This window comes from Genypterus blacodes, unplaced genomic scaffold (genome assembly GCF_046128005.1).
Source record: "Genypterus blacodes isolate CSIRO-AG114 ecotype Tasmania unplaced genomic scaffold, CSIRO-AGI_Gbla_v1 ptg000449l_1, whole genome shotgun sequence".
Taxonomy (NCBI): domain Eukaryota; kingdom Metazoa; phylum Chordata; class Actinopteri; order Ophidiiformes; family Ophidiidae; genus Genypterus; species Genypterus blacodes.
This window is the reverse complement of record NW_027467218.1, coordinates 54,741-82,500: the sequence shown is the minus strand read 5'-3', so window position 1 is coordinate 82,500 and position 27,760 is coordinate 54,741. Positions and strand designations below refer to the sequence as shown.

Sequence of the window (27,760 nt, the reverse complement as noted above, 5' to 3'; positions counted from 1 at the left end):
AGGCCGCCTTCGTCTTCGTGCTGCTCCTTTTCATTTTCCTGGCGCTCCTCATCGTGCGCTGCTTCCGCATCCTGCTGGATCCGTACCGCAGCATGCCGTCCTCCAACTGGACGGACCACACCGAGAAGGACACGTTCGACTACCGCATCGTCTGAGGACCGGCGCCGGACGAGGAACCGCGCTCGGCCCCTTTGAAAGCTGACGCGCGAGAACAAATGGCAGCCGAATCACCGGGGAGAACCAGACTTGGACCTTCCGCGGCAGATCGTCGCCGAGGTGATTGCCAATTAGAATTCAACAGCTTTTCCCTGCCAAACCAGTAAATTCTCAACTGTAAACAAAACAAACGGATCTATGCTTAGAAGGTTATCAATCAGATGACAAACTTTCATGATCCCTGATGACTCCAGGTCGGGCACTAGAGCCGGTAAAGGTTCACCCATAATGCATTAGTTGTCCTGAGGTTGCAGTCTACCTCGTTCCTCGCCCGTCTCACCTGCCTACGACTTAGCCTAGCATAGCCTCACGTCTCCACAGGGTCAAATCTCCTCCATCCAAGCCTCTTTGGATGACAGTGTTTACATTTTACCATGTTTACGTCCGTAAACGTCTTAGATTTATATCGCTAATGTAGACAATCAGTGTTAAAAGATAAAGAAAAAACATTAGCAGAGAAAATAATTCAATCTAACGCAGATTAGCAGTTTTTTTTTTGTTTCTGTTTGTCTTGAAGGACCGTAGCGGTGTTCTGGAGACTGAGTGCCATGACTGCTTTACATCCCTGCTGGTCATTCTCAGACGCACACTGTCGACTGTTAGACTTGCTCGTGTGCTTTCCTGTTTCTGAGCAGCCATTGGTTTCCACTCATTTCTGTTGGATCGCTGAGCGTGTGGGGGGGAAACCTGTGTGGACGGTTGACCTGATTGTTCAGTGTGGTAGAGGTCTTCACAGGACCTTATCTCTCTCTCTCTCTCTCTCTCTCTCTCTCTCCCTCTCTCAGAGCTGACTCGCGTTTCGTCTAGGACCTTTGGATCAATGTGCGTCGTACTCCAGCGGACCAGAACAAACGCCACAAACGGCTCTGATGGAGTGAGATAGAAAAAAATCGAACAAATTGAGGAAAACGCGTTGAAAGCAGACGATACCGATAACGATAACAACTCTGTACTCTAGAGACTCTACTAAAGTACGCCTACTCCGACATTATAGATTAATTCAGGCATGTAAAGGTCTTAGTGTTCCCAAGAGGCCTCCGGTCAGCAGGAGGACTCGTCTCACACCGCGATGACTCAGCACGTCATGTAGTCAGAATAATTCCGTCCGTGTGTTCGCCTTGGATTTTGGCTCCAGTCGCCGCACGGACAAATAGTCCCATCATTCACTGCATGCAAACACGGTGAGTGCTGCCGTTGTCTCACTATTCGGCTCTAATTATCCTCAATCTGTTTCCTATTGGGTTAGGGAGAGTGAGGTTGGGTCTGTTTGTGGTTGGCCTCTACACTGTGATGACAGACACGACTCAAACAGGCGTTAACCAGTTTGTGAGAATCCACTTTTGTATTCTACTGAAGTGGACGGAAGCCAGTGGCTGCCTGGATGTTTGGGAAATACGTCCAAAACTCTAAAGCACAACAGTGTGACAGAAAAAATGATGTGGCTAGAATCTGCAAAATCACAAATGTGGTTGTTTGATTTGAAGACGGACACCAGAGGTCCAGAACATGGATGCAGGAGGGATTTACTGCCTTATGTCTTCATAGGAGGTGGTGTGTGTGTGTGTGTGTGACGTGTGGTGATCATAACCGTCTGGTAACAGGGTCATAACTGCTGGTGGAGCATCAGCTGCAGGGGGAGGTTGTGGTCAAAGCTCTAACCCTTTAACGCTTTGGAGAGGTGTGGATGCTGAGCCATCACCAGCGGCCAGTTTGCTGTAACTGTTCGGTGTCTGCGGTTTGGAGTTGGTAACCGTGGCGATGGACCTTTCGGTGTCCACGTCTTAGATGTCAAAAACCAAAAGAGGTATTGAAAAAAAGACAAACTGTTTACTGTGCTGTACCGTGTGCCTATTTTAACAAACTAATAGATCGATGTTTAGGAAAAGGACAGAACATGAGCTCATCTTCTGGTCTAAGTGTAGTTTTGTGTTTTGTGCTCATTGAAGAATGAAACCTAACAGCATTTTACTGCCTGCAGTTGGTATATTGACAGTTGGTATGCCAGATCTGCACAGAGCGAGGACGATGAAGGTGAGGAAGATGGCGCCCGCCCGCCCATTTTTCACATCTATCCCTTTACGAACTGACGTTGTGGCTCTTTTGTTGGGCAACTTTTCAACTGTGCGCCTTATAGTGTAGATTGTTTACAGTATCGTAGGTAGCTGAGAGACTGAAAGCAGCCGGTCGCTGTGGACGAAGGCGTCTTTGCACTTCACGGAGATGTCATTCAACCTGCTTATGTAAAGAAAAAAGAAAAAAACGCATCAGTGCAAACCTGCCGGGGACAGGAAGTGGACTTTCACTCTTTGGATGTGTGATGTTCTCGTGATCTGCTGTGGCCTTTACCTACGTATCGCAGATGTTGCGATGTTGTGCTGAGGTGATGTGTAATTATGATTTTTCTTTTATTTCCGTGCATGTTCCTCTTGCAGATTGTCCCTCCATGCATGATCAATGGTGAAGTGCTTTAATCCTGATGTCGTAGCTGTGGCTCGGTGGCTCCGGCAGCCGTTTCCTGTCTATAGTCGAGTCGTTCTCCTTCGATCTGTTTTCGCCCCGAGCTGCCGTTCTATTTCTAATAAAAAATGATCACAGTGTTTTGATGTGTTTCATTTCATTAAGTTTGTTCGGCGGGCTGTGAAAGTGGCAGGTACAAAGGATAAACATGATGGAAAGAGGGAAGCATTCTTCTAACCCACTCTGCCCTTTTTGGAGGCGTCAGCCTGAGCCGCGGGGCCAAACACATTCTTTTCACGTTTTATCAGAGGCTGGCAGTGGCAGCCAGCAGGTGTCTGGATTGGTTTCCTGTGAGCCCAGACGCCTGGTCTCGTCTGGCTCCGGGCGAAAGCCACGCACCCGCACAGACGCACACGAGGCGAAAACCTCAGACCCAGAGAATCAAAACCTCGTGCCAAAGTGAGAACACAACAATTTAAAGGGGAATTAAGTTTCCGATTGCAATGTTCTCGTTTTCATCCAGGGTCTAATTGGGATTATTGCTGTATTATCCTCTCTCCCTTGCTGTCGCACCACTCTGCACACTGAGAGAGAATGGGCTGTTTTATACGGGCTCTTCTGATAGAGCAGAACACAAGAATTTAACCAACAAAATACTTTCTGGCCTTCAATCTGCTCATAAGGAATTCCCTTTAAACATGTTTAGGTTCTTGAGCTCTCCAGCTGTGATCAAACGTCTCGCTGCTCTCTCTTCTCTCTGCTGCACTCGTCTGCTTCTGTCTTCCCCCTAACACTCAAACACTGTGAGCTGATTTGTTCTGCTATGATGTCATCGTTCTGGCAGATTGTTTATGGACATTTCAAGAAAACAACAGTTAGAAGTCACAATAAAGGACACGGTCTGATTGTTGAAATAAGAAGAATGTGTCCAACATTGACTGAATGGAGAGAAATCAGAAGCAATTATCTTCATATTCATCCAACAATCTCCTGCCTATGGAGCTGCGTTAGGTTCATTTCCTCTGGAGAAAAGCCTAATTATTGAAACAGCAAAAAAAGCTTTTCAGTTTTCGCAGCACACACACACACACACACACACACACACACACACACACACACACACTCACACTATGAGCTGAGCTGAGACCTGAACACCACACTGAATAACAATCGTCTCTCTGACACAAACCCTGAATATGTTGATGTGTAATTATCTTCCTCGCACCGCGCTGAGGAACACGCCTTATTGTACCGGAGTGAAGGCAAGGAGGCGAACAGATCCGTGTCTGTGAGTTTGGCTTACAAATCCACCTGCACCTTCATCGTGTTACTTACAGAAGCTGCTGATATCTCACAGGCCTGAGGTGTGAGGGGTTTGGGCGCTGAAGCGGAGCAGCATTTCAAACAGGAGGCGAACACACAGAGGGGGGGAGGAAGTGCAGACGGACAGAGGGGGAAGTGCAGACGGACAGTTTAAAGGTTCTCTTCAGATTCAGCACTTTGCTACATGGGAGGAGTTTCCACTTCAACTCTCTGTGGGGAGGAAAGAGCAGAAATCTGAGGCTTTGCTCTCCTAAATGAGATTCCTGCTGTTTCAGAGGGAGAGAGGGAAACTCCTGCATCTGTGAGAATCTGAAGGCATTTTATAATTTGACTTTTCATTTTATTCAACATTTATTTACCTTGAATTTGTTGCTAATTGCTAATTATTTATTGGACAGAGCGACAAATTGTGACTCATGAAAACCATCAGAAAGTCCTAATAGAAAATTCTTCATTCTTGAGGAAATATTTTGTAAAAACACAAATAATAATAATATAAATATAAAACTAAAACTAAAAAGAAAGTGATGAATATAATTTAAAAATAAGTGGAAAATCAGTTTTCAATTTTATTTAGTGCCAAAAATGAAAAACAAATCGATGATAGATTGACTGATTTGTTACGTAATAAAGAAAAAAGAAACAGATGAGATTGATTGAATCAAAACCTTCATTTCTTTCTTTTAACTCTCATTTGTTCACAAATTACTCTCCAATCTAAACACACACACACACATTCAGTGGAGAACATTAACAATGCTGGATCAATATCAGTCATGCTTTATGCATGACGACTGGTATTAAAGAAAAGCCAGCGATAATTGCATTATATTCCTTCTCTGCTCTGCTGTGCACACTGAGATTCCTTCACTGCAGGCTGGAGCGAGCGAGCGAGCAGAGGAGCAGCAGAACGTGCAGAGGACACCAAGCAGCCTCAGCCGCACCGCACTCATTGATTTGCCAGTCAGACGTATCATATCTGAGAGCAGGTAACATTTACAATAACCTCACACAATGCCAGTGAGGCGTGAGGGGGGGAGGAGAGGAGAGGAGCGGAGCAGCAACTCTGCACAAACTGCAGATTGAAATAGCTTCAGTTTAAATATAGGAGAGCTGCAAAACTAATTAACGTAATGGAACCAAAATGGGAAAAAATGCTGGAGGATTAAAATATTCTGCTCTGAAACTCATCGCTCCAGGTTTGGGGAGAGAGAGAAAAAGAGGTCAGACAAATGTGTCTGCGCCCTGTGAGCACAGCAGTGCTACAGTGAGGGAGAATAACTTTTAACAGAAAACATCATAAAGTCTCAAAATGGACCCAAAATGTAAATATGTACATGATATCTGCATCTGGGTCCTTCAGAATACATGAGGAACACCAGAGGATAGATTGTGCATCAGGCAGGGCAGAGAAGCTGACAGCAGCGATGTGATGCCTCCTCTAAGTGTGGACTCGCTCTGTCACGTTCACCTTCAGACACTTTCCCCTTTAAAAATACATCTGAGGAAGACGGCAGTTGCAGGATGAAGACGCATTGCATCAAACCGCTGAGCTGCTTCATGCCCACCTGAAGGTAAAGCTGACAGAGAGCTGGTGGTCGCCCCAGGGTGCTGCTGTTGGCTTCTACACTGGGAGCTTCCCAGCATAGTGACCACAACAGAGCTTCAGCTTTAAGAAGCAGGGTTAGTAAATATGGATCTGAGTCTTATGACAGAACTAAAGCTGGAAATGACATTCTTACGTAGTTCTATACTCCACAAACATGTGCTAGCCCAGTGTGCACAGTGCTGCTGCAGTCAGCAAGAGTTGAAGTGCATCAGTCAATGTGTTTACAAGTCAGAAACTTAATTATGGGGTAATAAAGAGAGAAATAATGAGCATTGATTGCATGTCAACCAGTTATGCGCATTAAATATTTACTAACGCAAATTATTGTCTTTTATTCAATCAATCAGTTGACCGCGACGTGTTTTGTGGCTGTAGGTGAAGGGAGGCAGTAGTCGAGTGGGTAGAGCTTCCGCTTAAGAACCGGAGGGTTGCCGGTTCGAGTCCCTGCCGAGGTGCCCCTGAGCAAGGCACCGAACCCTGAAGTGCTCCCCCTTCTGCGAAGGGTGGTAATATAAAGTAATGTAAGTCGCTTTGGATAAAAGCGTCCGCCAAATGATCGTAATGTAATGCAATGGTGAAGAGTTCAACCAACAAAATAGCAACAACCAAGCATGAAAGCCAACAACACGTGTTATTTGTTCCTGTTCCACATGACTTGTATCACAGAACACACGTCTCATTCCCAGAACAGATCAAGTGCAGCTGTCGTGCTGCTTAAGTGTCCTTGAGCCCAAACACACAGCGTCTATCTGGATAACGTGGATAAGAGCTCTTCCTGTAACTGCGTCATGATCGTATCTGATCACAAACGACATCACATCACATCAATCTCACTGTGATTAACGGCAACAAACCGAAACAAACCCTGAGGAAAACAAAACGTCACGGCCGACAGAGGAAGACACTCGGCTGTAACTTCGCAAACAGAAACACAAAGTGAGCACAGATTGTCCTGAGGGGGGCGCTAGAGGACACCGCCAAGGTTCCTCCTGTGGGCCGCAGGAGTGTGATCAGCAACTGACGCATTAGAAGAGCAGAACTTTGGTCCTCGTTGGTGCTGGACAAAAGAAAAGGTTCATCCTCTGGGGAGAGAGAACGCTAATGCAGCTTTTATTGAGATGAGCAGAGTATTGGTCCTTTAGGGGCTGGAGGTGTGTGTGTGTGTGTGAGAGGGTTTCTAACACTCTGTCAGTGCTCAGCAGAGAGAACCGAACCCTCCACTTAACATTCCCCTTTATCATCGCGTAGAGATTTCAAACACTAACAATCCCTCCCCTCCCCTCTGCTGAAGCACAAGCTGGAGCTGCTGCCTCGTTTATATGATTAATGGCACTGAGATGGTCCAAACAAAGACACACACACACACACACACACACACCCTGCTCCGTGATAGCACACTCCACCTTCTGGTGTGGGCATTCGGAAAAGGTCAGATGAGATCGGGGTTCATCCTCTGGAGACAGTGAATGTTTGAAGAAGCTTTGTTGAATGTTTGTAGTTTGGACCAGCAGATGTTTGGACCAGCAGATGTTTACGTTCAGTATCTGCAAACTAATTTACTTCCCCAGCTTCAAACTAAAGACTCAAGACTCCTCTGATTAAAATATTAAATAAGGAATCAGCTAATCAAAGCTTAACCCTTAATGTTCCTGAGGAGGTCAAAGGTTGATTGAGTTGCAATATCATGAGAAAGTCATCAAATAGGACGTGAACACAGAACAGAAAGACTAAACAAAGAAGAATAAGTGCTGCTGACATGTTAATAGAATAAAGAAGACAGGATGTATTTCTAGTTCTTTAGTGAAAATAAAACGATTCTCCTTAAATGGTTTTCCAGTTTTGTCGTTGTGACTCATGCAGGAATTAAATGTTGTATTTTTTGAAAGACTCACAAACCGAGATTTTCTTCACTGGGCTAAAAACTGAATTTGTTCTGCCAGTTGGCCTGTAAAGTATTTATAAGTATCAGTGATTATAAAGCTCGCAGGGTCTTTGAACGCCTCATGAATATTAAACGTCCTCTCACCCACAACGCCGCTCAAACTTAATGTAGAAGCTTTAATCCAGATCCCATCATTACCCTGTAACCCTCAGCTAGAGTCTGTCTGTCTGTCTGTCTGTCTGTCTGTCTGTCTCTGGCAGCAGACTGGTCCTTGGCCGTCCTTACTCTGTGTTTGGAGGATGAAGCTGTCATCAGTCTTGGTGGATCATTGTGACTCAGCTTCCTCTCTTATGGAGGCTGAGTCACATCTTCATTCATTCATTAATATTTACAGCATTCTTCCTCCTTTCTTCCATCAAAAGACTTGTTATCTCTTGTTATCATACATGTGTGATCATTATGAACCTTCACCTGTCGGCCTCGCCCCGGCCCTTCTCTGGAGACGTTCTCTCCTCCGCTACCTCCAGCTCACCTTTACTCACAGGCATAACAACCTGCTGGAGCGCGACCTCCTCCTCCTCTTCCTCCTCCTCCTCTGGCTCGTCCTCCTCCTCCTTTTCCTCCTCCTCCTCCTCCTGCTCTGTAATGGGTGGCTGCTCCCCCTCCTGCCGCTCCAGTCTGGCTGGGCCATGGTCCGCTCCAGTCTGAGGCGGTTCTGTTCTGCCTCCTGCTCCTCCTGCCGGCGCTGCTCGCGGTACTCTTGGGCTTTCCGTTTGGCTTCCTGCAGCTGTCGCTCCAGCTGCTCGCGGCTTTCTTTAAGCTTCTGGAAAAGCAGCGAGATTATTGATTGAATCATCGTGCAGCCAAAGTCGCCTGAAGCATCAGACGCCAAAACCAAGGTGGTCTGTGGTTTAGAGCTCAGGCTCAGTTTTTCTGAGAAACTCCAATGAAGCTGATAAACATGAGGTCCAATAGATTTATGTAAAACCTTCTCCTGTCTTTTTGCATCACTGAATAAATCATTAAAGTGAATGAGAGCGAGTCTAATCGAAGCAAAAGCAGGAATACTTTCTAACGACGATCTGTTTACCTTTTTAGAGTTTTAGTTTTGTGATCAAACCCCTAAAACTCTGCTGACGTGCTAATATGTAGCATAACAGAAGCAATGGTGGTTTCTGTGAACTTCGTGGATCTGGCGTCCTCTTGTAAGTGGGCGTGGCCTGCCGAGGCTCCTCCTCCACTGAGCCTGTGACGGCGCTGGCTGGCAAAGTCACCACAGCAGATAAAGAACAATCTGTTGCAGCAGCTGGTTTCCTTCTTTATATGTTCATTAGATCATTCATGAACCTCCAGGCACCGTCTGTCTCATCTCAACACTACGGCTTTTTCTCAATGAGTTTGAGAACTGAAACTAATTTTAGGGGCCAAAACTGGAACATTCATAATTAATAATAATAATATCTCATTGTCTGATCTGTTCTTAGTGTTCAGCTTCTCTGCAGCTTGGAGGTTACACACAGGGCCAATGGGACAAAGATGGATAGGGATGGTATCCAAGTGTGTGCAGCTTCTGGTAACGACAAACCAGCGTCAGTCACTCTTCCTCTCCTTGTTCCGTCTCTAACGGCTCCCGGCCTAAGTGTCTCCTGACCTCCTGGGGTCTCAGATCTTCATCAGCCCACTCCCTCTGCTGCCCCTGCAGTGCTGGCCGAGTCCAGGTAGGTTGCTGTGTTGGTCCGTCACCATGGTGATGACCCTCTGAGCGCGCTGAGCATCCGTCTCCTCTGCAGCTGGGCCGTCCTCCTTTCCTGACGGTAATCATTGGTTTGTGTTGTTACCAAGGACGACAATGACATCACGCTCGGGCTGTTGTGTATAAATATACACTAACTGTCTTATGTAACATTCACACCTTACGCAACAGAGATGAGACATTAAAGCACCTGGAACATGTCAACATGAAGCTTTACAACCTTCAGGTTCACACAGCACAGCTTCAGGACATTTAGGAATCAAATCTACTTCCTTGTTCCTTCTCCACTTACCTCTCTCATCTCCTTCCCTTCTTACCTTACCTTCCCTTCTTACCTTCTTACCTTTCCTTCTTACCTTACCTCCTTACTTTACCTTCTCGTCTTTCCTTCTCATCTTTCCTTCTTACCTCACCTTCCCTTTTCACCTTCCCTTCTTACCTCTTCTTATTTCTACCCCACAGCTCCTGTAGGCTTTATGATTTTGCCTTCTGCTCTATTCCAGCATTCCAGCCATGCTGTTAAAGCATCAAAGGCGACCTTCCTGCTTTCAGTCACTCACATAATGAAAAGCCTGCGTGAGGACAAACGTGTTCAGACCAGATGAGAGTACAGGAGTCAGATTAGCAGGAGCAGATTACATCTCAGTGTGGATTAGCTCTGGAACTCTTCTCTCTGTTCGTGTGGCTTTTGTTATTTTGGGTTGTGCAGACTTTAGGGTGAACCTCCGTCTGCAGTGCGCTGGTGAAAGTGAGGGAGTGTGTCTTTATCGGGAGTGTGGGACGGAGCTTTACGGTTAATGGTGGATAAGAAACGAGGGGTGAAATAGATTTAGGCTGTCGTCTTTAAACTAATAGTTCATTTCATCGCTCGTCTCTTCACGCTTCAGTCTCAGTGCGGTTTGGCTTCTCGCCGCCTCGGGCTTCGTCCTTCATCAGAACGAGCGACAGGGACGGCGGGGCCATGGTGGGTTTATGGGAGGAGGATGAAGACTTCCTCTGCACTCACGGAGACGGAGATGAATCATGTGATGTCACGTGTTCCACCGAGTGAAGCGGTCCAGGTCTGCGTTGTTTGGAGATTCTTTGTTGACTCGCTCTTCTTTGTTCTGAGCTCCAGGCAGAGGAAGACCCCCTAAGGACCTACTCTTCCTCTTCCTCCATGTGTGAGAGCATTTAACACCGGGGGCTGAGGTGGGCGTCGCTGCCTTCCCCTCTCCTCTGACTCACACACGTTCCTCCTGATGAAGGCCCGACTATCTTTATCCTGGCTGGCGCCGTGGCGTCCGTGGAGAGGAGTTATCTAACGCTGCTGTATAGACCCTCCTCCTCCGCACCACCTGTAGGCCCGCACGCCGCGCTTACATAAGGCCTCGCTGCACAACACAAACAATACCTCCTTCCCCTCCGCGCCCATACGCTTTGGTTCTTGTTGTTCTCGCCGGGAAATGAGTTTGCAACATGTCTGTCTGACATGGAGATGCCGCTCGGCCGCTGAAACCATAGCAACGACGGCCGGGAGTCCAACCGGAGCTCCACTCTGCAAACATCAAAATGCGTTTGTGAAATAATGTGGCGGAGGGCGAGGAGCACGGACGCCCTCTGACGCCTCGCCGCTGTTTTCTCCTCCTTCTCTCCCTCCGCTCGTCTGTTTGTTCATCTCATTTCATCTGTCTCTCCGTCTGTCTCCTGTCCTCCTCCTTTCTGTTTCTGTCTCCTCTTAATCTCTGTCCATCTTCCTCCCTCCCATCTCATTTATCTATTTATGTCTCCTCTTCCTCCTCTCCCTCTCTTTTCCTTAATCTGCCCACTCCCTTCATCTCTCGCCGTCTGACTTTCTTCCTCCTCCTTTCAGTTTCTGTCTCGCCCCCCCCTTCCACTCTCATTTATCTTTTTATGTCTCCTTTTCTTTCCCTTTAATTTATCTGTCCATCTCTCTCTCCCTCTCTCCCTCTCTCCCTCTCTCTCCCTCTCTCCCTCTCTCCCTCTCTCTCCCTCTCTCTCTCCCTCTCCCTATCTCTCGCTCTCTCTCTCTCTCTCTCTCTCTCTCTGTCTGGCCTGTCATTGTTCCGGGGCTGAACGTGCTGGGTCACGTTTGCTGCTCTGCTTCTCTGCCGCTCTGCTGCTCTGCTCCTCTGCTGCTCTGTCATCTCTGCTTCCTGATCACACACCAAAGTGTTCTGACTTGAAGATGGAGCTGAAATAACTCTGATGGTCTCTGAGGGTCTCGTCTGTGTTCCTCTCTGCTGGAGCTGCTAATCTATTCATTTTGGTTGATTAATTAATGGACTCTCTGCTCTCTCTCACCCTCAGTGTCTCACATCTTTCTCTCTCTTGTCCTCCATCACTCTTTCATGACTGCCCCCCCTCCCCCCCTCCGTCCACCTGTAGCAGTATAAGCAGCTCGGTGTTGCCCGTATCCATAGCGATGTGAAAGGCCTCCTTGTCAAACTTGCTGAGGCGGTGGCTCTCAGCAGCAGCAGCTCTGCCTCAGCAGCAGCTCTGCCTCGGCAGAAGCTGGGCCACCTCCCTGTGGCAGCGCCGAGCCGCCCAGTGCAGCGCCGTCATCTTCAGCGGGTCTGAGGCATTGATGGCGGTGCCGCTCTGCTTAGACGCACGCCGCCCCCCTGTGGCAGGAAAGGAGACGAGGACAGAGAAAGGATAGAGAGGCAGAAGGGGCCAGAGGAGTCTTCAGGTAGAAAGAGCAGAGACCTGGCAGGTTAAGACAAAGGAACACGACTCTAAAGCTTCACTGAGCTCCTGTAAGGTTCCTGAAATATGAGACCAGGCTTCAGAGTGTCAGAGTCTGATCTGGTGTGTGTAGATGCATATTTTAAAAACAAACAGCCACATAAAAGAGGTGTGAAACTGAGCCACTGAGCTTAACGTCACGTGTAGGAGTCCCTGTTGGTAGCTAACGGCTGCTTTAGGCTCTGGTGTTGCCTCTCAGTGTGGCGGTCCTGTCCACTCTGGTGGGGGCGTCTGTGCCGCACCTCGGCGGTGGAGCGGCGACCTTGCTGGGTGTCGAGGTGCAGCGATGATGAGCCCGGCTGAGGCCAGAAGGCGAGGGAGTGGAAGACGGAGCAGACAGTCAGAGGACTGAGGGAAACGACTCAGACGGTTCTATAACTGAGTATGAGTGAGTATTTATCCTTTTAGTTCACTCACTGTCACTGGGAAATCTATTTAGTCTGAATATTTCCATGTTTACTAATAGAGATTTCCCTGCGTTTCCTTTTGTACGGTCGTCCCCATACAAGAGAGAGTTTTCTTCTTCATGTGTTCTGTAAACCACACGCAGGTTTGTGTCAATGCCTGGCACGCAGATGCCGTGAGACGATGTTACTATGGTTACAGGCATGGACACCAGGGACAGGCCCAGGCCCCCTACTGTGAGTCTCATTCAATTATATTCAATAACAATTCGTATAAAACAGAAGATATCACAAAGAAGAGGAATATTATACAACCTTTCCTAAACATTTTGAGTTAATTTGTTTTTCATGACTTTTCCAGGACTTTCCTGCCTGTGTGAGCCCTGGTGGGATCATCTGAAAGGTTTTAGATCATTTACTCCTCCTTTGAGTTTATAGATACTTTTATCCTTTCATCACCGGATGTAAAAGCAGAAAATGAGAGATCCACTAAACAGGAGATAAAGGGTTGTTAAGGAGACGCCCAGGACCCAAAGCTCATCTCACAACTTTACTGCTGCAGCGGTGAAGAAACATCTAATCACACAATGACAAACTTCATCAGAGCTGTGAGAGCGTCTGTATGAACTCTGGTCTGTCACTGATGCTGTGATGAAGAACGGCTCAAAGTATCCAGGAGCTTTGGTTTCCCTGCCTCTTCTGTCACATCCCATTTACTGTAAACACAAAGTGCCAGCAGGGAAACACTCTCACATCACTTTCTGAGCGGTGATTACGTGTGGGACCAGGGAATTTGGTCTCTGGGCTGAAAATCTCCCACTTTGAATCATAAATCGCAGCTGGTTTGACAGCTAATTCATCACTGATGTCGGTCAGGGTAACAGAAAGGGATAGAAATTAGGAATTATGACAATATACTTACTGAAAGGTACGAAATCTGATTCATTACATTAGTGGGTGATTGGCAGGTCATAAATATAAATGAACTGGGATTCTAATAAAGAAAAGGACAGGAGCTCATAATTCTCCTCTTCTGTCAACAATATGAAAACCAATAACATAAATCTGCACCGTCCACTGTACATTTACACAAACACACTTTTAATGTATTCATTCAGACGTGTGTCAGCGGGAACAGATCAATATAAGTGCATCAGTGTGGTGCAGCACAGCAGAGAGGAGCTCATTATACAGGTATATACATATCTATAGATATATAAGGGAAACTGGAGGGAATGTAATGTTTACAAAAATAAATAATGGACAGGTTCATCAATCTTGTTAATTACCAAACAGAAGTTCATCTGAGGACAGGAAAGCTCAACAATAACAACAGATATGCAAATTCAGACAAAGTCTCAGACGCACGGTGGTGAATCCCAGCTCGCTGTGCAAAACAATGGCAACTTCTCTCATATGCAAAATCTGAAGTTGTTATATATTTGCATGTATTTTGCTTGTGTAAATGTGGAATGTGTCACACAGAAAGAATGACAGATGGAATGTAACCATGTTGGCCTCATGTTCCTATCATTTAGTTCACTATAATAAAAGATCAGGTGAATATACAGTATCTAAATAATATAAAACAACGAGGGTTGATTAATGCTGCTGCACCGTAAACAACACAACAATATGAAACTATCTCTGCCTCTGAACATCAGATTACAGATTATGAGTTCATCATTATGATCCCAAATCATCTCACCCAGTCTGTGGTGAACGGAGCTCCATTGGGCATCAGCGCTCTGACATCATCGTCCTGTGCAGTCCTCCAGCAGCTGCTTCCCAAGATGCACCAGTGACATCTGCAGGCCGGGGAGGAGAAACCACAACAGACTAACGTTCAAGATCAAATTGTGACGGTGACTGTGATAAGCAAAAATACGTTGCACACTTTTCATATCATATTCCGTCCTGCCACAGTGCACCTCTCCCAAGAGTTGGCCACAGAGTTGCTATTAAAAAGATAAGAAGCAACTGGAGACTTCTAGCCAGAGGACTTCTGCAGCAACTGAAGAGCTTTATGATAAAATATAAAATATACAGACATACAGACAATAGACATACAGTCAATGTACAGAAAAGGCGTCATGTAGTGCACAATAGATACATTTAATTTTAAAATGAACATTTGAATGCTTTTGTTATGACTGGAAGATTGTCTTTTTCAGTTTAGGCTTTGTTGATGGAGTGATTTTGTCTCACATTGTGGAGTCAAAACTCCTTTACATTACATTGCTTTTACATTAATGCAACGTTTCTATATGTAAACTGTGTTGTGTCCTTGTTTGGCTTCTCTTAGTTTCATGTGAACGTAATCAGGTCTGGTCTTGTTATTTTTCTTCTGTTACAAGCTACAGAAGTGAACTATTGATGTTGTCAACGTAACTACATCTCCCACAATCCTCGGCGAGCCCGGTGCCTACGTCACACGTACCTCCAGCTTCCGGTTGAAGTGGAAATGGCTACATGACACAGTTGTTTGGGAGGAAAAGCGTTTAGCTGGAAAACGTTCGGCGTCAACACATCTGTCCGCGGTGTTCTGACACCGTAACGGCTCACGGACACGTTTAGAGCCGCCGCCCGCCGCGATGGAGGCGGTGCCCCGGATGCCGATGATCTGGCTGGACCTGAAGGAGGCTGGGGAGTTCCCGTTCAGCCCGTCCGTAAGGCAGGTGAGCTGGGAGGGACAGGAGCGCCGGGGCTGGGGTCGGAAGTCAAGGCGGCAGGGATTATGGAGGACCGGGCTCACTAATGAACCAGCTCACGTAGCGGCCAGACTGTGGCGAAGGACGAGAAGAATCTTCCAGAAGGTCCCGACGCTGCTGCCGGACCACCGCCTCTGTTTGCTAACGTTAGCCGCACGAGAGCTAATATTTAAGCTAGCGCGTCAAGTTTAAAGTTCATAATTATCTAATAACTTTGTGCGAACGAGTTAAGATAAAGCCCAACAACCGTGACCGTGTGTAACCGGGAATATGGTACACACATGCGAGGAGAGTGTGACGCCTCGAAGCGTTGTTTTGAAGTTATGACTGTAATCACAACATTGACTTACGCGCTGAATCTGCGTGTTTATAACAGAGAAGTGTAGGTGTTAGTGTGTAGGACATGACTGTAGGTGTTAGTGTGTAGGACGCAAGTATAGGTGTCAGTGTGGCTCCTCGGTCCTCATGAGAACAGTAAACAGCGATGATGTCATTGTCTCGTGCTCATGAGCCAAGAAGATTTTCTGGAATTTGCCTTGTGGCTCCTCTGCCAGAGGAAAGAACTTGCTTGAGTTCTGAACAGGAAGTGGAGCTGCAGCCTCAGACTCTCCTCTCTTTAGGATCTTTAGTTCTGACCTCACAGCAGCAAGCCTGACCTCACTCTGGTATGATGTCATGTCTACCTGAGAGAGAGAGAGAGAGAGAGAGAGAGAGAGAGAGAGAGAGAGAGAAGCTTGTGTCTGTCAGTCATATGTTCGTATCTCTGATCTCATTTATCTGCTGAGCCATTTTCCGGCTCCTTCTCCACAGAGATAAGACCTCAGATCTTTGCCCTTCCGGCTCGATTCCTTCCGGGAATACTCCCGCGAGAAAAAGTGTGAAGGAATGACACAATCTAGAGTTGTGTTCCAAAACATTAAGGCAGGATAAAGTAAGATATGTCATCCAGAGAAAAAGTGTTCAAAACAACAACAACAACAAAGGCTTTTACAGTGATGAGAAATACAGAAATGCTGCAAACTCTGCAATCAGAGAAGCTGGAAGCATGCCATGTTGACATGTTGACATTTCTACTCGATGAAGTATTAACCGATAGACTGAGTCAATATTTAAATAGATGTCGTCAATGAATGTTTCCTTTTCTGGACAAACTCAACCTAATAACAGAGAAACTAGCAGCTTGTTATGTTTAACACTGCTTGGTTTCATTTTGGATCAACAGTCTAAAATACTATAAATATTATAGATATGGTATATTTACATTTGTATTTACATTTCCATGTACAGGTTGTGTATTTTGTATTATTGTTGTTATGAGAGAGAGAGAGAGAGAGAGGATAACTAATGTGATGTTGGATGACATCATTGTTGTTGGTTGATGAGGTCGTAGGTTTCTACAGGATGATGTCAACCAGCAGTGTAGGGAGAAAAAAAGAAAAAGTCAAACTAACTTCATGGCTTTTGGCTCTTGATTTGTTTCTGTGTCATTGTTGAACTTTGCTCATGTGACAACTCCACTGGCTTTATTACAGAAACACTAGCAGGAAGCTCTCGCTGTCTGGCCGTTCTGCAGGGTGCTTTGTCTCCTGAGCTGACACTAAGCAGCCATTACAGAGGCTCCAGGGGACAGTGGACGTCTGTGGCAAAGCATGATGGGATACGGGCACAGCTTCAGTCTGGGCTGCTGCTAAAGACGATCATAATGTGATCATGACCCCGGAGACAAAGACAACTGGAGAGAATCTTAAATGAAATCATTATAAAGAATATGAATATAATAACAATAAAACTATTATACAAAATATATTCTGTGTGAAGCTAGAAAAAAAGTAAACAAACATCATTCACAGTGTAAATGTCCTGACAGTTATCCAGAAGCTTCCAGGAACTGCTTTCCTCCGTCATGTTGCCTTCTTAAACTTCTTAAAGTGCCGTCCATTCAGCCACCTGTTGCTTCTGTCTCTCCACCTTCCAGTTCATCCTGAAGAACTACGGAGAGAATCCAGACAACTACAATGAACAGCTGAAGAAACTGGAGACGCTGCGACAGGTGAGCAGTTCTCTGTGGGCCTCGGCCCGGAGAGGTGCGGGAGTGGAGGTGTGTGTAGCTGTCTGTCAGGTCCAGGGTCGCGTAAGGCCGAGCGTGATGTTCTGACCCCTCTGGAGGTTGATTGAGTCTTTCCTGCGCAGAGTAAACGTCTGGATCCAGCTCCCACACAGACGTCCCAGCAGCTGAGGCATGCTTGCCACGTTGCGTAACGGGCCTATGAGGAAATCCATGCCGCTCTGGCTCCGCTCCAACTCTGTTTACGGGCCAGAACAAATAGGTTTACGACTACATGATTCACACGACACGCCGGCACTTTGAGACAACTTTAATGTTGTTCAGGATGATGACGTCTGAACTCTGTCACCATGTTTCCTGTCGGCTGGTAGATTTGGTCTGTAATCTATAGAATGGACCCTTATGGATCCATGAAGGCCTGTTAAAGCCTCTAACGCTGCTCTACGTGAAGAGAGAAGCTGAGTTAGACACAAATAAGTTCACTGCTGCGTCAGAAAGGGTTCTCCTGTGACCTTTGACCCTGAACCCCTTAGTATGTTTACATGGATTCTGCGATGTCACCCCATAACGTGAAGAAGGGCAGGGAAAATGTTATTCAAGAAAGAAAACCCATGTTATAAAGTGTGGTTGTGTGTGTGTGTGTGTGTGTGTGTGTGTGTGTGTGTTTGTGTGTGTGTGTGTGTTTGTGTGACAGGGTGCGGTGAACGTGACGAGGGACTTCGAAGGATGCAGCACGTTGAGGAAGTACTTTGGCCAGCTGCATTACCTGCAGAGCCGCGTCCCCATGGGGTCCAGCCAGGAGGCGTCGGTGCCCATCTCATGGTACAGCACACACACACACACACACACACACACACACACACACACACACGTACAGACAGTGTGAGACATAATATCAGCTGTGTAACGTTGTAACTCTAGCCTCCATCTCATGCGGCGACTCTTGTCTTTGATGTTCCGTTAAACCAGGACGGAGATCTTCTCTGGGAAAACCGTGACCCACGATGACATCAGCTACGAGCAGGCCTGCATCCTCTACAACCTGGGTGAGCTGGGTCACATGGCTCGTCTTTGTATCTGAGCCGCTGCAGTGAGACGCCCTCAGCTCTCAGCTCATTCGTGTTCTCTATGGTTTCTCCACAGGGGCGCTGCACTCCATGCTGGGAGCCATGGATAACAGGGTGTCTGAGGAGGTAAGGAACACACACACACACACACACACACACACACACACACACACTGGGCCCACTCACCTCTCTGCTGTGTGTCCAGGGGATGAAGGTGTCCTGCACACACTTCCAGTGCTCAGCAGGAGCCTTCTCCTACCTGAGCGACCATTTCAGCCACAACTTCAGCGTGGACATGAGTCATCAGATCCTTAACCTCAACATCAACCTCATGCTGGTAGGTTTCTCACACACACACACACACACACACACACACACACACACACACACACACACACGCACACACGCACACACACGCACACGGATAGATTCTCACCGGTCTCTCTGTGTCCTAGGGTCAGGCTCAGGAGTGTCTTCTGGAGAAGTCCATGTTGGACAACAGGAAGAGTTTCCTGGTCGCCCGCATCAGTGCTCAGGTCAACGTTTATCAATATCACACCAATCTGCTTTACTTTATTAACCCACTGTAGGAGGTTCAGGATCAATTGAAGTGTTAGCTGTTGTGTAAAGGCAGCAGTGTGTGTTTGGAGGGTTGATAGGTGTTCTTCCTCCCCCTCACCGGTGTGTGGTCTCTGCTGGTCCTGCTGCAGGTGGTGGATTACTACAAAGAGGCCTGCAGGGCTCTGGAGAACTCAGAGACGGCCTCCATGCTGGGAAAGATCCAGAAGGACTGGAAGAAACTGGTCCAGATGAAGATCTACTACTTTGCTTCCATAGCACACGTGAGTCTGATGCTGTGTGTGTGTGTGTGTGTGTGTGTGTGTGTGTGTGTGTGTGTGTGTGTGTGTGTGTGTGTGTGTGTGTGTGTGTGTGTGTGTGTGTGTGTGTGTGTGTGTGTGTGTGTGTGTGTGTGTGTGTGTGTGTGTGTGTGTGTGTGTGTGTGTGTGTGTGTGTGTGTGTGTGACTCACTCAGCCGTGCTCGTCTCCACACAGCTCCACATGGGCAAACAGGCGGAGGAGCAGCAGAAGTATGGCGAGCGGGTAGGACCACGTTTCAGATTCTTCTTCTTCTACTGGCTTTTTTTGCCGTTCTTTGACCTTTGACCCCTGTTTCATTTCATTTATGGACTTGCTTCTCCCCTCAGTTGGCTTACCTGCAGAGCTCCTTGGACAAACTCAATGAAGCCGTGAAGCTGGCCAAGGTGAGTCTAAGTGTGTGTGTGTGTGATCTTCAGTCCCTCCATGTTTCTCCTGAAGCTTGAAGCCTAACCTGACCTCTGTCTCTGTCCCCGTCCCCAGGGTCAGCCCGACAGTGTGCAGGAGGCCTTGAAGTTCTCTATGGATGTGATTGGGGGAAAGTGAGTCAGGAGCCCTTTGTTAAAGTTTCACAGGAGACGAAGCTCCGCCCACTTCTCTGTGTTAACCACGTGACCTTTGATCTACAGGTTTAACTCGGCCAAGAAGGACAATGACTTCATCTACCATGAGACGGTGCCTTCTTTAGAGACACTGGCCTCAGTCAAAGGTAACAGGAAGCTCCAGTACACACACACACACACACACACACACACACAGCCTGGTCACTCAGTGCCTTTATCTTCATGCAAAGCAGACTGAGCAGAAGTCCAGCTTCATTGCTATGCGGGGAAGTTTCTGTAATGGGAAACAAACGTCTGCATCCGTCTGCTGGTCGATTCTGGGATGAGGTCGTTCCTCTTCATCCGATCCTCTGTCAGGCTCCATCTTCATGAAGTAATGGGATGCTTTAAAATCAGTCAGGGTAACTGAATGGATCTGTCCTGGAGTAAAGAGCCCTCACAGGTCCAGCTGGACCTCAGAGGCCCAGTAGAGCTCAGAGCTTCATCTGTCGCTCTCTTTTGCCACACTCTTCATCTGTATCTGATGAACATAATGTGTGTGTTAGTGTGACGTTCAAACCAACCCCTCTGTCTGTACAGGCGCCCCTCTGGTGAAAGCTCTGCCAGTGAACCCCACCGACCCCAGTGTGACGGGTCCAGACCTGTTCTGTAAGCTGGTCCCCATGGCGGCTCACGAGGCCTCGTCTCTGTACAGGTGAGCTCCAGGACCAGACTGACGGACTTCTGTACTGTATTCAACTGTGTGTGTGTGTGTGATGCTGAAACCAGTGAGTGTGTTCCGTGGGGCGGGAAGTATTAGAATCGACTGTTGTTATGGTTACGTCTTTGTTGTTGCAGTGAAGAGAAGGCCAAGCTGCTGAGGGACATCATGATGAAGATCGAGAGCAAGAACGAGACACTAGAGTGAGTTGTGTGTGTGTGTGTGTGTGTGTGTGTGTGTGTGTGTGTGTGTGTGTGTGTGTGTGTGTGTGTGTGTGTGTGTGTGTGTGTGTGTGTGTGTGTGTGTGTGTGTGTGTGTGTGTGTGTGTGTGTGTGTGTGTGTGTGTGTGTGTGTGTGTGTGTGTGTGTGTGTGATTGAAGCTAACTCTCTTGTTCTCCCTGCAGACAGTTCATGGACTCTCTGGGCCTGGAGCCGGAGTCTGTGGACAACCTGGACCTGTACAACCACATCCCCACCGTCCTGATGGAGAAGTGTGCTGCGCTCAGTGTCCGACCCGATACGGTCAAGAGCCTCATCCAGTCCATGCAGGGTCAGCAGCTCAGACCTCACACACACACACACACTCGTGTTTTCCTCTTCAGTCAGGGCTCACACTCTCTCACACACACACGTTCCTCTCATGTTCCTTCTCCACAGTGCTGTCAGGCGTGTTCACTGACGTGGAGTCTTCACTGAAGGAGATCAAAGACGTCCTGGAGGCCGATGAGTCCGGGGAGCGAGCTCTCCTGGAGGTGGCCGGCCCGGCGGCGGCGGCAGAGGTGCACCCTGCGGCTCAGGCCCAGGCGCTGGCCGAGATCCACAGGGACTTGGAGAAATACATGGAGGCTCACGAGAAAGCTAGCTTCACAAACACGGAGCTCCACCGCGCCATGAACCTGCACATCAGCAACCTGCGCCTCCTGGGGGGGCCGCTGGAGAGCCTGAGGGAGGCCCTGCCCCGCCCCCAGCTCAGCGAAGGTCAGGCTGCGATGCTGTAGAATGAGCTCACCAAGTGTTGATGGAAGGGTGTTAATGTGTGTGTGTGTGTGTGTGTGTGTGTACAGAGGAGGTAGCAGGTTTGCAGTGTATGAAGCGGATCCTGGGGAAGGTTCAGGAGATGAGGGAGCAGAGAGGTTCCTTAGAGAAACAGCTGCGTGATCTCATCCAGATGGATGACATCACCTCTACCTTGGTAACCACGGAGAGGGCTGACATGAAGGTGTGTGATCTCAACGTTCAGAAAGTCTTTAGGTTTAGTTTGCAAAGTATGACCTTCTAATGATCTGAATCTCTCCAGCGGTTGTTTGAGGAGCAGCTGAAGAAGTACGAGCACGTGAAGGTCTACATCGACCAGAACCTGGCAGCTCAGGAGAACATCCTGAAGGCTCTGACCGAGGCCAACGTCCAGTACGCTTCAGTCCGCAAGGGCCTGACCCAGACGGAGCAGCAGTGGAACGGCACGGTCCAGACCCTGGTGGCCTCCTACGAAGCCTACGAGGACCTGATGAAGAAATCCCAGGAGGGGAAGGAGTTCTACGACGACCTGGAGGCCAAAGCGTCACGCCTGCTGGAGAAAGCCAAGACTCTGTGTCAGACCAGGGAGGAGGAGAGGAAGCCCATCCTGGAGAGGTGAGGAAGACGTCACACTCTGAGCTGTTCAGTCACAGCGAGCCACAGAACCGCCTCCACATTATTCTGACCTGTGCATCTCTTTTGTTCTTCTCCTCTCCAGAGAGACCCAGAAGAAGCCCCCAGCCCGGCCCACCGCAGCCAAACCCTCCCTGCAGCCAAAGGTGTCGGACGTGGACTCGGGCCTGGAGGACCCGGAGCTGGCCCAGCTCAGTGCAGCCATCCTGGCGTTAGGGGGGGACCTGCCTGAGGAGCTCCGCAGCCTCCCGCCCAACATCCCCTCCCACCCCACCTCTGCTCCTCGTCTGCCCGGTCCTGAGGCCTACCTGCCTCCTCGTGCTCACCTGGGGGGCAGCGGCTCTCTGCCCTGGCCCGGCGCTCCGGTCGCCGGTCTTCCTCGCTTCCCTGCCAACCTGCCCCCTCCGGAGCTGCTGGCACGGATCGCTCAGTTCCCTCCTGGACCCCTCCCCCGTGGAGCGCTGCCTCAGATCGCACCGCAAATGCCCCCGCAGGCGGCGGTCTCAATGTACGGGCCGCCCCCCCCTCAAGCCCCCCAACCTGGCCCCACTGCCCCGGTCCGGCCTTCCACCACCACTGTGGACAGCATCCAGACCCCCATCCCGAGCTACGCCCCCACACAGCACCAGCGGGGGCCGCCTGGAGCCCCTGTAGGCTACGCTGTGCCCCCGCAGATGGGGGGCTACCCTCAGTTCATACACCACCCAGGGATGCCCATGCAGGGACCACCGCCCCAACAACCGCAGCAGCAGCAGCAGAAGCCTCAGCCTCAGCAGTTCCCCCAGCACCCCGGGCCGCCGTTGCCTCAGGGGTACCAGGCAGGTCCGAGGGGTCCTCCTGGTCCTCCTGGCCCCCATCCTCCTCTCCAGGCCCTGAAGGGTTACCCACATGGATACTTGCCCCCACAGCACAGACCTGGGATGCCCCCCCAGTACCATCAGGCGTTCCCTGGCCAACTGCAGCCTCATCAACAACAAAATGGCTACCAGCACCATCCTCCAGGGCCCCAAAGCTACCAGACCCCTCAGGGCTTTGTGCCCCAGCAGCACCCACAGATGATGCCCAGGCCCCCCCAGGCTCAGATCCCCCCTCAAGCTCCACATCCTCAAATCCCCCCGACCCCTCAGCCCACCCTGCCTGCCCCTCAGGCCTACATGCACCCACAGATGCCCCCCGGCCCCCCCCACCCTCACATGCTGCCGCAGCAGCAGCAGCAGATCTCCATGCACCCCCAGCACATGGCCCCCCATCCACAGATGCAGATGCCAAGTGGTCCCAGAGCCCAGATGCCCCCCAGCAATCAGCCAATGCCTCCGGTCTCTCAGAACTACATGCCCCCCACCCTGCACCCTCAGATGCCGCCTGTCTCACAGCCTCACATGGGTCACGGCCCTCAGGTCCACCTGCCAAGGGGTCCGCCAGCCCACATGCCCCCCACTAACCTACCGCCACAGCACCACCCCCACCCCCACCCCCACCCTGGGCAGCCTCCCATGTGCATGCCGGGCCAGCCTCTGCCCCCTCACCCTGGGGGCTACCCCCCAGGGGCCCCCATGATGCCTCAGCCTCCTCTGGCCCCCCAGCCTGTGGCCCCACAGCAGCCTCAGCCCCCTCCGGCCGCCACCAGGTACCCTGCAGCTCCAGGACCTAACTTACCTCCCAGTGCCCCTCAGCAGCCCCCTGCCATGGCCCCCCTTGGTCCACCTGCCCCCCCTGCTCAGCACATGATCCAGCCCCAGCCCGGAGCTCCACCGCCGGCTCCCGCCCCCAACGCCGTCCCTCCCTCCCCCTCACCTTCTCCCTCCCCCTCCCCCTCTCCAGGTCCGACCTCTCTGACCCTCAGTGCCCAGCAGAGACCGGCCCCGGCCCCGGCGGCCCCCCCCAGCCTCCCCTCTCCCTCCGCAGCGTCTCCTTCCACCTCCCTCTTTCAGCGACAGAACTCCAGCACAGACGACCTCCTCTCGTCCAGCCCAGAGAGCCAGCCGGGCGGCACCAAGGCCCCCACCAACGTCCTCCAGCCCACCAAAGCCGACCCGCAGGATGGGGAGCGGCGTAAGAAGAGCGCCCAGGTAGGGCCGGCCCCCCCCGCCGAGGACTAGACCTGCACACAAACCCACACCTGGCCTCACTGTAGATTAGACTCATGCACTTCATGTATGTGTGTGTGTGTGTGTGTGTGTGTGTGTGTAGACACTCAGGGCCGGACTAAACTCTGGAAATGTGTTTTAGGTTGTAAACGTAGCTTCAGGTCAGTTGATGGTTTTTAGAAGAATCTGATGTAAATAAAGTTGATCAGCTGTTCTCTCTCTCTGAAGCTTCACCTGATCGTTGTCTTTGTTCCCTCAGATTAAAGAATAAATCATCCTGAATGTCTAGCAGTCAGATTTTCTTTTGTTTCTTCCTGTCCTAATGTAAACTGCAACATGTGTGACCACCAGATCAACGTCTGGACCATGAATGAGTCGTTTGAACCCTTCAGATGTTTCTCAGCCTTGATCTGGTCTCATCTTGTGGACTGTGTCTCCTCTCCAGGGGGTCCTGCTGATCCAGGGCGACCCGTACCAGGCCCCGGAGCGCGTGGCCCGTCTCTTCACGGAGCTGGAGCACTACAGAGCCCAGGTGGACTCTCTGGAGCAGCCGTGCGAGAGCGAGGGCGGCCTGTCGGTGCTGGACGCCCGCTGGAAGGAGCTCCAGGACCAGCAGGAGAAGGACGCCCGCCAGCTGTCCATCGCCATCGCCCGCTGCTACACCATGAAGAACCGGCACCAGGACGTGATGCCCTACGACATCAACCGCGTGGTGCTGCACTCGGGCAAGGACGACTACATCAACGCCAGCTACGTGGAGGAGCTGTCGCCGTACTGCCCGCGCCTCATCGCCACGCAGGCGCCGCTCACCGGCACGGCCGCAGACTTCTGGTTGATGGTGTACGAGCAGAAGGTGTCGCTGGTGGTCATGCTGGTGTCGGAGCAGGAGCTGCAGAAGGTGTGTGTGACCGGAGGACTCTCACACACACACAGGAGGCGTTCATGTCCTTTTCTCCTGACGTGTTCTTCCCGGTTCTCTTCCAGGGAAAGGTTCTGAGGTACTTCCCCACCGAGCGCGGCCAGCAGCTGGCTCAGGGCGCCATCACGCTCAGCCTGACCACGCAGAAGACCACGCCCACACACGTGGAGCGCATGATCAGTCTGCAGTACAGAGACCAGAGCCTGAAGCGCACTGTGGTTCACCTGCAGTTCACCTCCTGGCCCGAGCTGTGAGTGAGCAGGAAGTCAGCAATCAGCAGAGAACACAAGCCGAGACGCACGCTGTGTTGTGATTGGATAACTCTTTGTGTGTCTTCTTCTTCTTCTTCTTCAGTGGTCTCCCTGACAACAAGAGCAACCTGCTGCGCTTCATCCAGGAGGTCCATGGTCACTACCTCCACCAGAGGCCCCTACACACACCTGTGGTGGTGCACTGCAGGTGTGTGTGTGTGTGTGTGTGTGTGTGTGTGTGTGTGTGTGTGTGTGTGTGTGTGTGTGTGTGTGTGTGTGTGTGTGTGTGTGTGTGTGTGTGTGTGTGTGTGTGTGTGTGTGTGTGTGTGTGTTGCCCATGGTGACATCATACTCTTGTGTCTCTCAGCTCGGGCGTTGGACGCACCGGCGCCTTCTGTCTGCTGTACGCGGCGCTGCAGGAGCTGGAGGCAGGAAACGGCATCCCAGACCTGCCACTGCTGGTGAAGAAGATGAGGCAGCAGAGGAAGAACATGCTGCAGGAGAAGGTTCACACACACACACACACACACACACACACACGCGCACACCTGTCTGAGCTCCACTTCAGAGGCTTTATCTGAACCCGAGGCTCTGTTTGGTTTCAGCTCCACCTGAAGTTCTGCTATGAAGCGGTGCTGAAGCAGGCTGAGCAGGTCCTCCAGCGCCACGGCATCACCACCGCCACCTACAGCAAGAACACAGGCACTGCACCCACTAAGGTCTGACCTCTGCTCAGATGGAGAACAGACAAACTACCTTCATGTGTGTATGTCACACATGCATGAGGTCATCAGACATCTACTTTAATCTCTCCCTCTCTCTCCCTCTCTCCCTCTCCCTCTCTGCCTCTCTCCCTCTCCCTCTCTGCCTCTCTCCCTCTCCCTCTCCCTCTCTGCCTCTCTCTCTCTCTCTCTCTCCCTCTCCCTCTCCCTCTCCCTCTCCCTCTCCCTCTCTGCCTCTCTCCCTCTCTCCCTCTCCCTCTCCCTCTCCCTCTCCCTCTCTCTCACTCTCCCTCTCCCTCTCTCTCACTCTCTCTCTCCCCCCCTCTCCCTTTCTCTCTCTCCCTCTCCCTCTCTCTCCCTCCTTCCTCAGCAGTCTTACTCCCGTCAGGAGTCGCAGCAGGACATCGTCCTCGGCGGCGACATGCCAATCAGCTCCATCCAAGCCACCATCGCCAAGCTCAGCATCCGCCCGTCCAGCTCTTCAGACCCGGCCGTGGACGCCGGCGCCCCCTGTGGCCTGGAGGAGCAGGCGGCCGCGGCGTTGCTCGATGCTGACCCGGCGGCTGAAGTCCAGCTTCCTCAGGACCTCACAGATCAGCCTCCTCCCTCACTCAGCCCCCCCCTCTCCCCTCCGCCCAACGCCGTCGAAGCTGCCCCTCCCTCTACGCCTCCGGCGGCCAACGACCAGCCAGAACCAGAGGCGTCGCCAAGCATCAGCCCGCCTCCCGCCCCCTCCGGCCCCGCCCCTTCGTCTCTGGAGCTCCTGGCCTCCCTGACGCCCGAGGCCTTCTCCATGGAGGGAGGAGGGAAGGGAAAGCAGCGCGTGACCAAACAGAGCTTCCTGCAGCCGGCCGAGGGTCAGGGCCTCCAGGGGACCCGGCAGAACGGGGACGACCCGCTCAGCAGCCTGGACCCCCTGTGGACCCTCAACAAGAACTGAGACCAGTCTGCAGAGCTGCCTGTCTCTCTCTCTCTCCTCTCACTTTAACCGGAGGGCCTGTAGCACTTTGTAATCCTGACGCAGAGAGAAGGGAAACACAGAATTCTGGGAGTTTTGGGACGATCGGCAGAGACATTTAGGAGTTGATTACCGAGACGTGCCTGGTGGCAAATAGCGGGAATTCGGTTTAAAGATTGCTGTCTTTGTGTTGCTTTAGGGGTGTGTGCTACCTGACACACACACACACACACACACACACACACACACACACACACACACACACACACACACACACACACACACACACACCCTTCATCACTGGTGGCCTGCGCTTCTGGGACCAAATCACTATGCACTCCTCCGTATCTGTTCCTTCCTTCTGTCGCTCTTTGCCGCTTTCTTTCTTTCTCTCTCTCCTTCTTCCTCTGTGATTGACGGATCCCCTTTTGTACGTGGGCCGAAGCAATCCCAGCATGCACTGCTCTGTCACGGCTCTTCCGCAGGTTGTCAAGGCGACGGCCGGGCCGCGGCGGAGCGATGACGTCGTCCCCGTGATGTGTTTAATGACTGGAATGACTACAAGTTGACAGGCCAGACACTGGGAGGCGGAGCTTGGAAGAGTTGGGGGGTGGAGCTATCTACTGATACAACCCCCCCCCCCATCTCCCAGTCTGTAGTGCGTATATCTTAGTCGTCATGGTAACACAGAACACACATACAAATCAGCTCGTTTAACAAGTGGATTGTTTTTCTCTTGTCTGTAACTCTGTAAATATCTTAAATAAAGTTAAAGTTAAATATTCATGTTGTGACTTTGAAG

General features: G+C 50.4%; 2 protein-coding genes across 3 annotated transcripts in view; both read left to right on the top strand.

Moving 5' to 3' along the window:
- The window catches only part of LOC142990044 (cortexin-3), a 252-nt gene extending 97 nt beyond the window's left edge, over positions 1–155 (top strand). Inside the window, exon 1 of the mRNA XM_076139767.1 lies at positions 1–155. This exon is cut by the window's left edge and continues 97 nt beyond it. Coding sequence (XP_075995882.1) covers positions 1–155 — 155 coding nt within the window.
- Positions 156–14,815: 14,660 nt separating this feature from the next.
- ptpn23a (protein tyrosine phosphatase, non-receptor type 23, a) lies at positions 14,816–27,742 on the top strand. 2 transcript variants are annotated; one of them, XM_076139760.1, is made up of 25 exons: positions 14,816–15,070; positions 17,079–17,153; positions 17,863–17,990; positions 18,138–18,214; positions 18,312–18,361; positions 18,441–18,572; positions 18,691–18,771; positions 18,946–19,077; positions 19,289–19,336; positions 19,441–19,497; positions 19,595–19,653; positions 19,741–19,820; positions 20,254–20,368; positions 20,512–20,577; positions 20,779–20,924; positions 21,032–21,352; positions 21,439–21,593; positions 21,672–22,003; positions 22,107–24,090; positions 24,554–25,006; positions 25,093–25,277; positions 25,382–25,486; positions 25,646–25,784; positions 25,884–25,997; positions 26,374–27,742. In XM_076139760.1, exons 1-25 carry the CDS (start codon positions 14,987–14,989, stop codon positions 26,938–26,940), a joined length of 5,685 nt encoding a protein of 1,894 aa, XP_075995875.1. In that variant the 5' UTR covers positions 14,816–14,986; the 3' UTR covers positions 26,941–27,742. The 2 variants fall into 2 exon arrangements, with proteins under 2 accessions (XP_075995875.1, XP_075995874.1); XM_076139759.1 differs by having other exon boundaries at positions 26,371–27,742.
- Positions 27,743–27,760: the final 18 nt, after the last annotated feature.

Coding starts and splice junctions, on each gene's coding strand:
- ptpn23a (XM_076139759.1), top strand. CDS start 14,987: ATGGAGGCGGTGCCCCGGATGCCGATGATCTGGCTGGACCTGAAGGAG. Junction 20,369..20,511: donor GAGGCCTCGTCTCTGTACAG/GTGAGCTCCAGG, acceptor TTGTTGTTGCAG/TGAAGAGAAGGCCAAGCTGC. Junction 25,785..25,883: donor AGAACATGCTGCAGGAGAAG/GTTCACACACAC, acceptor GTTTGGTTTCAG/CTCCACCTGAAGTTCTGCTA.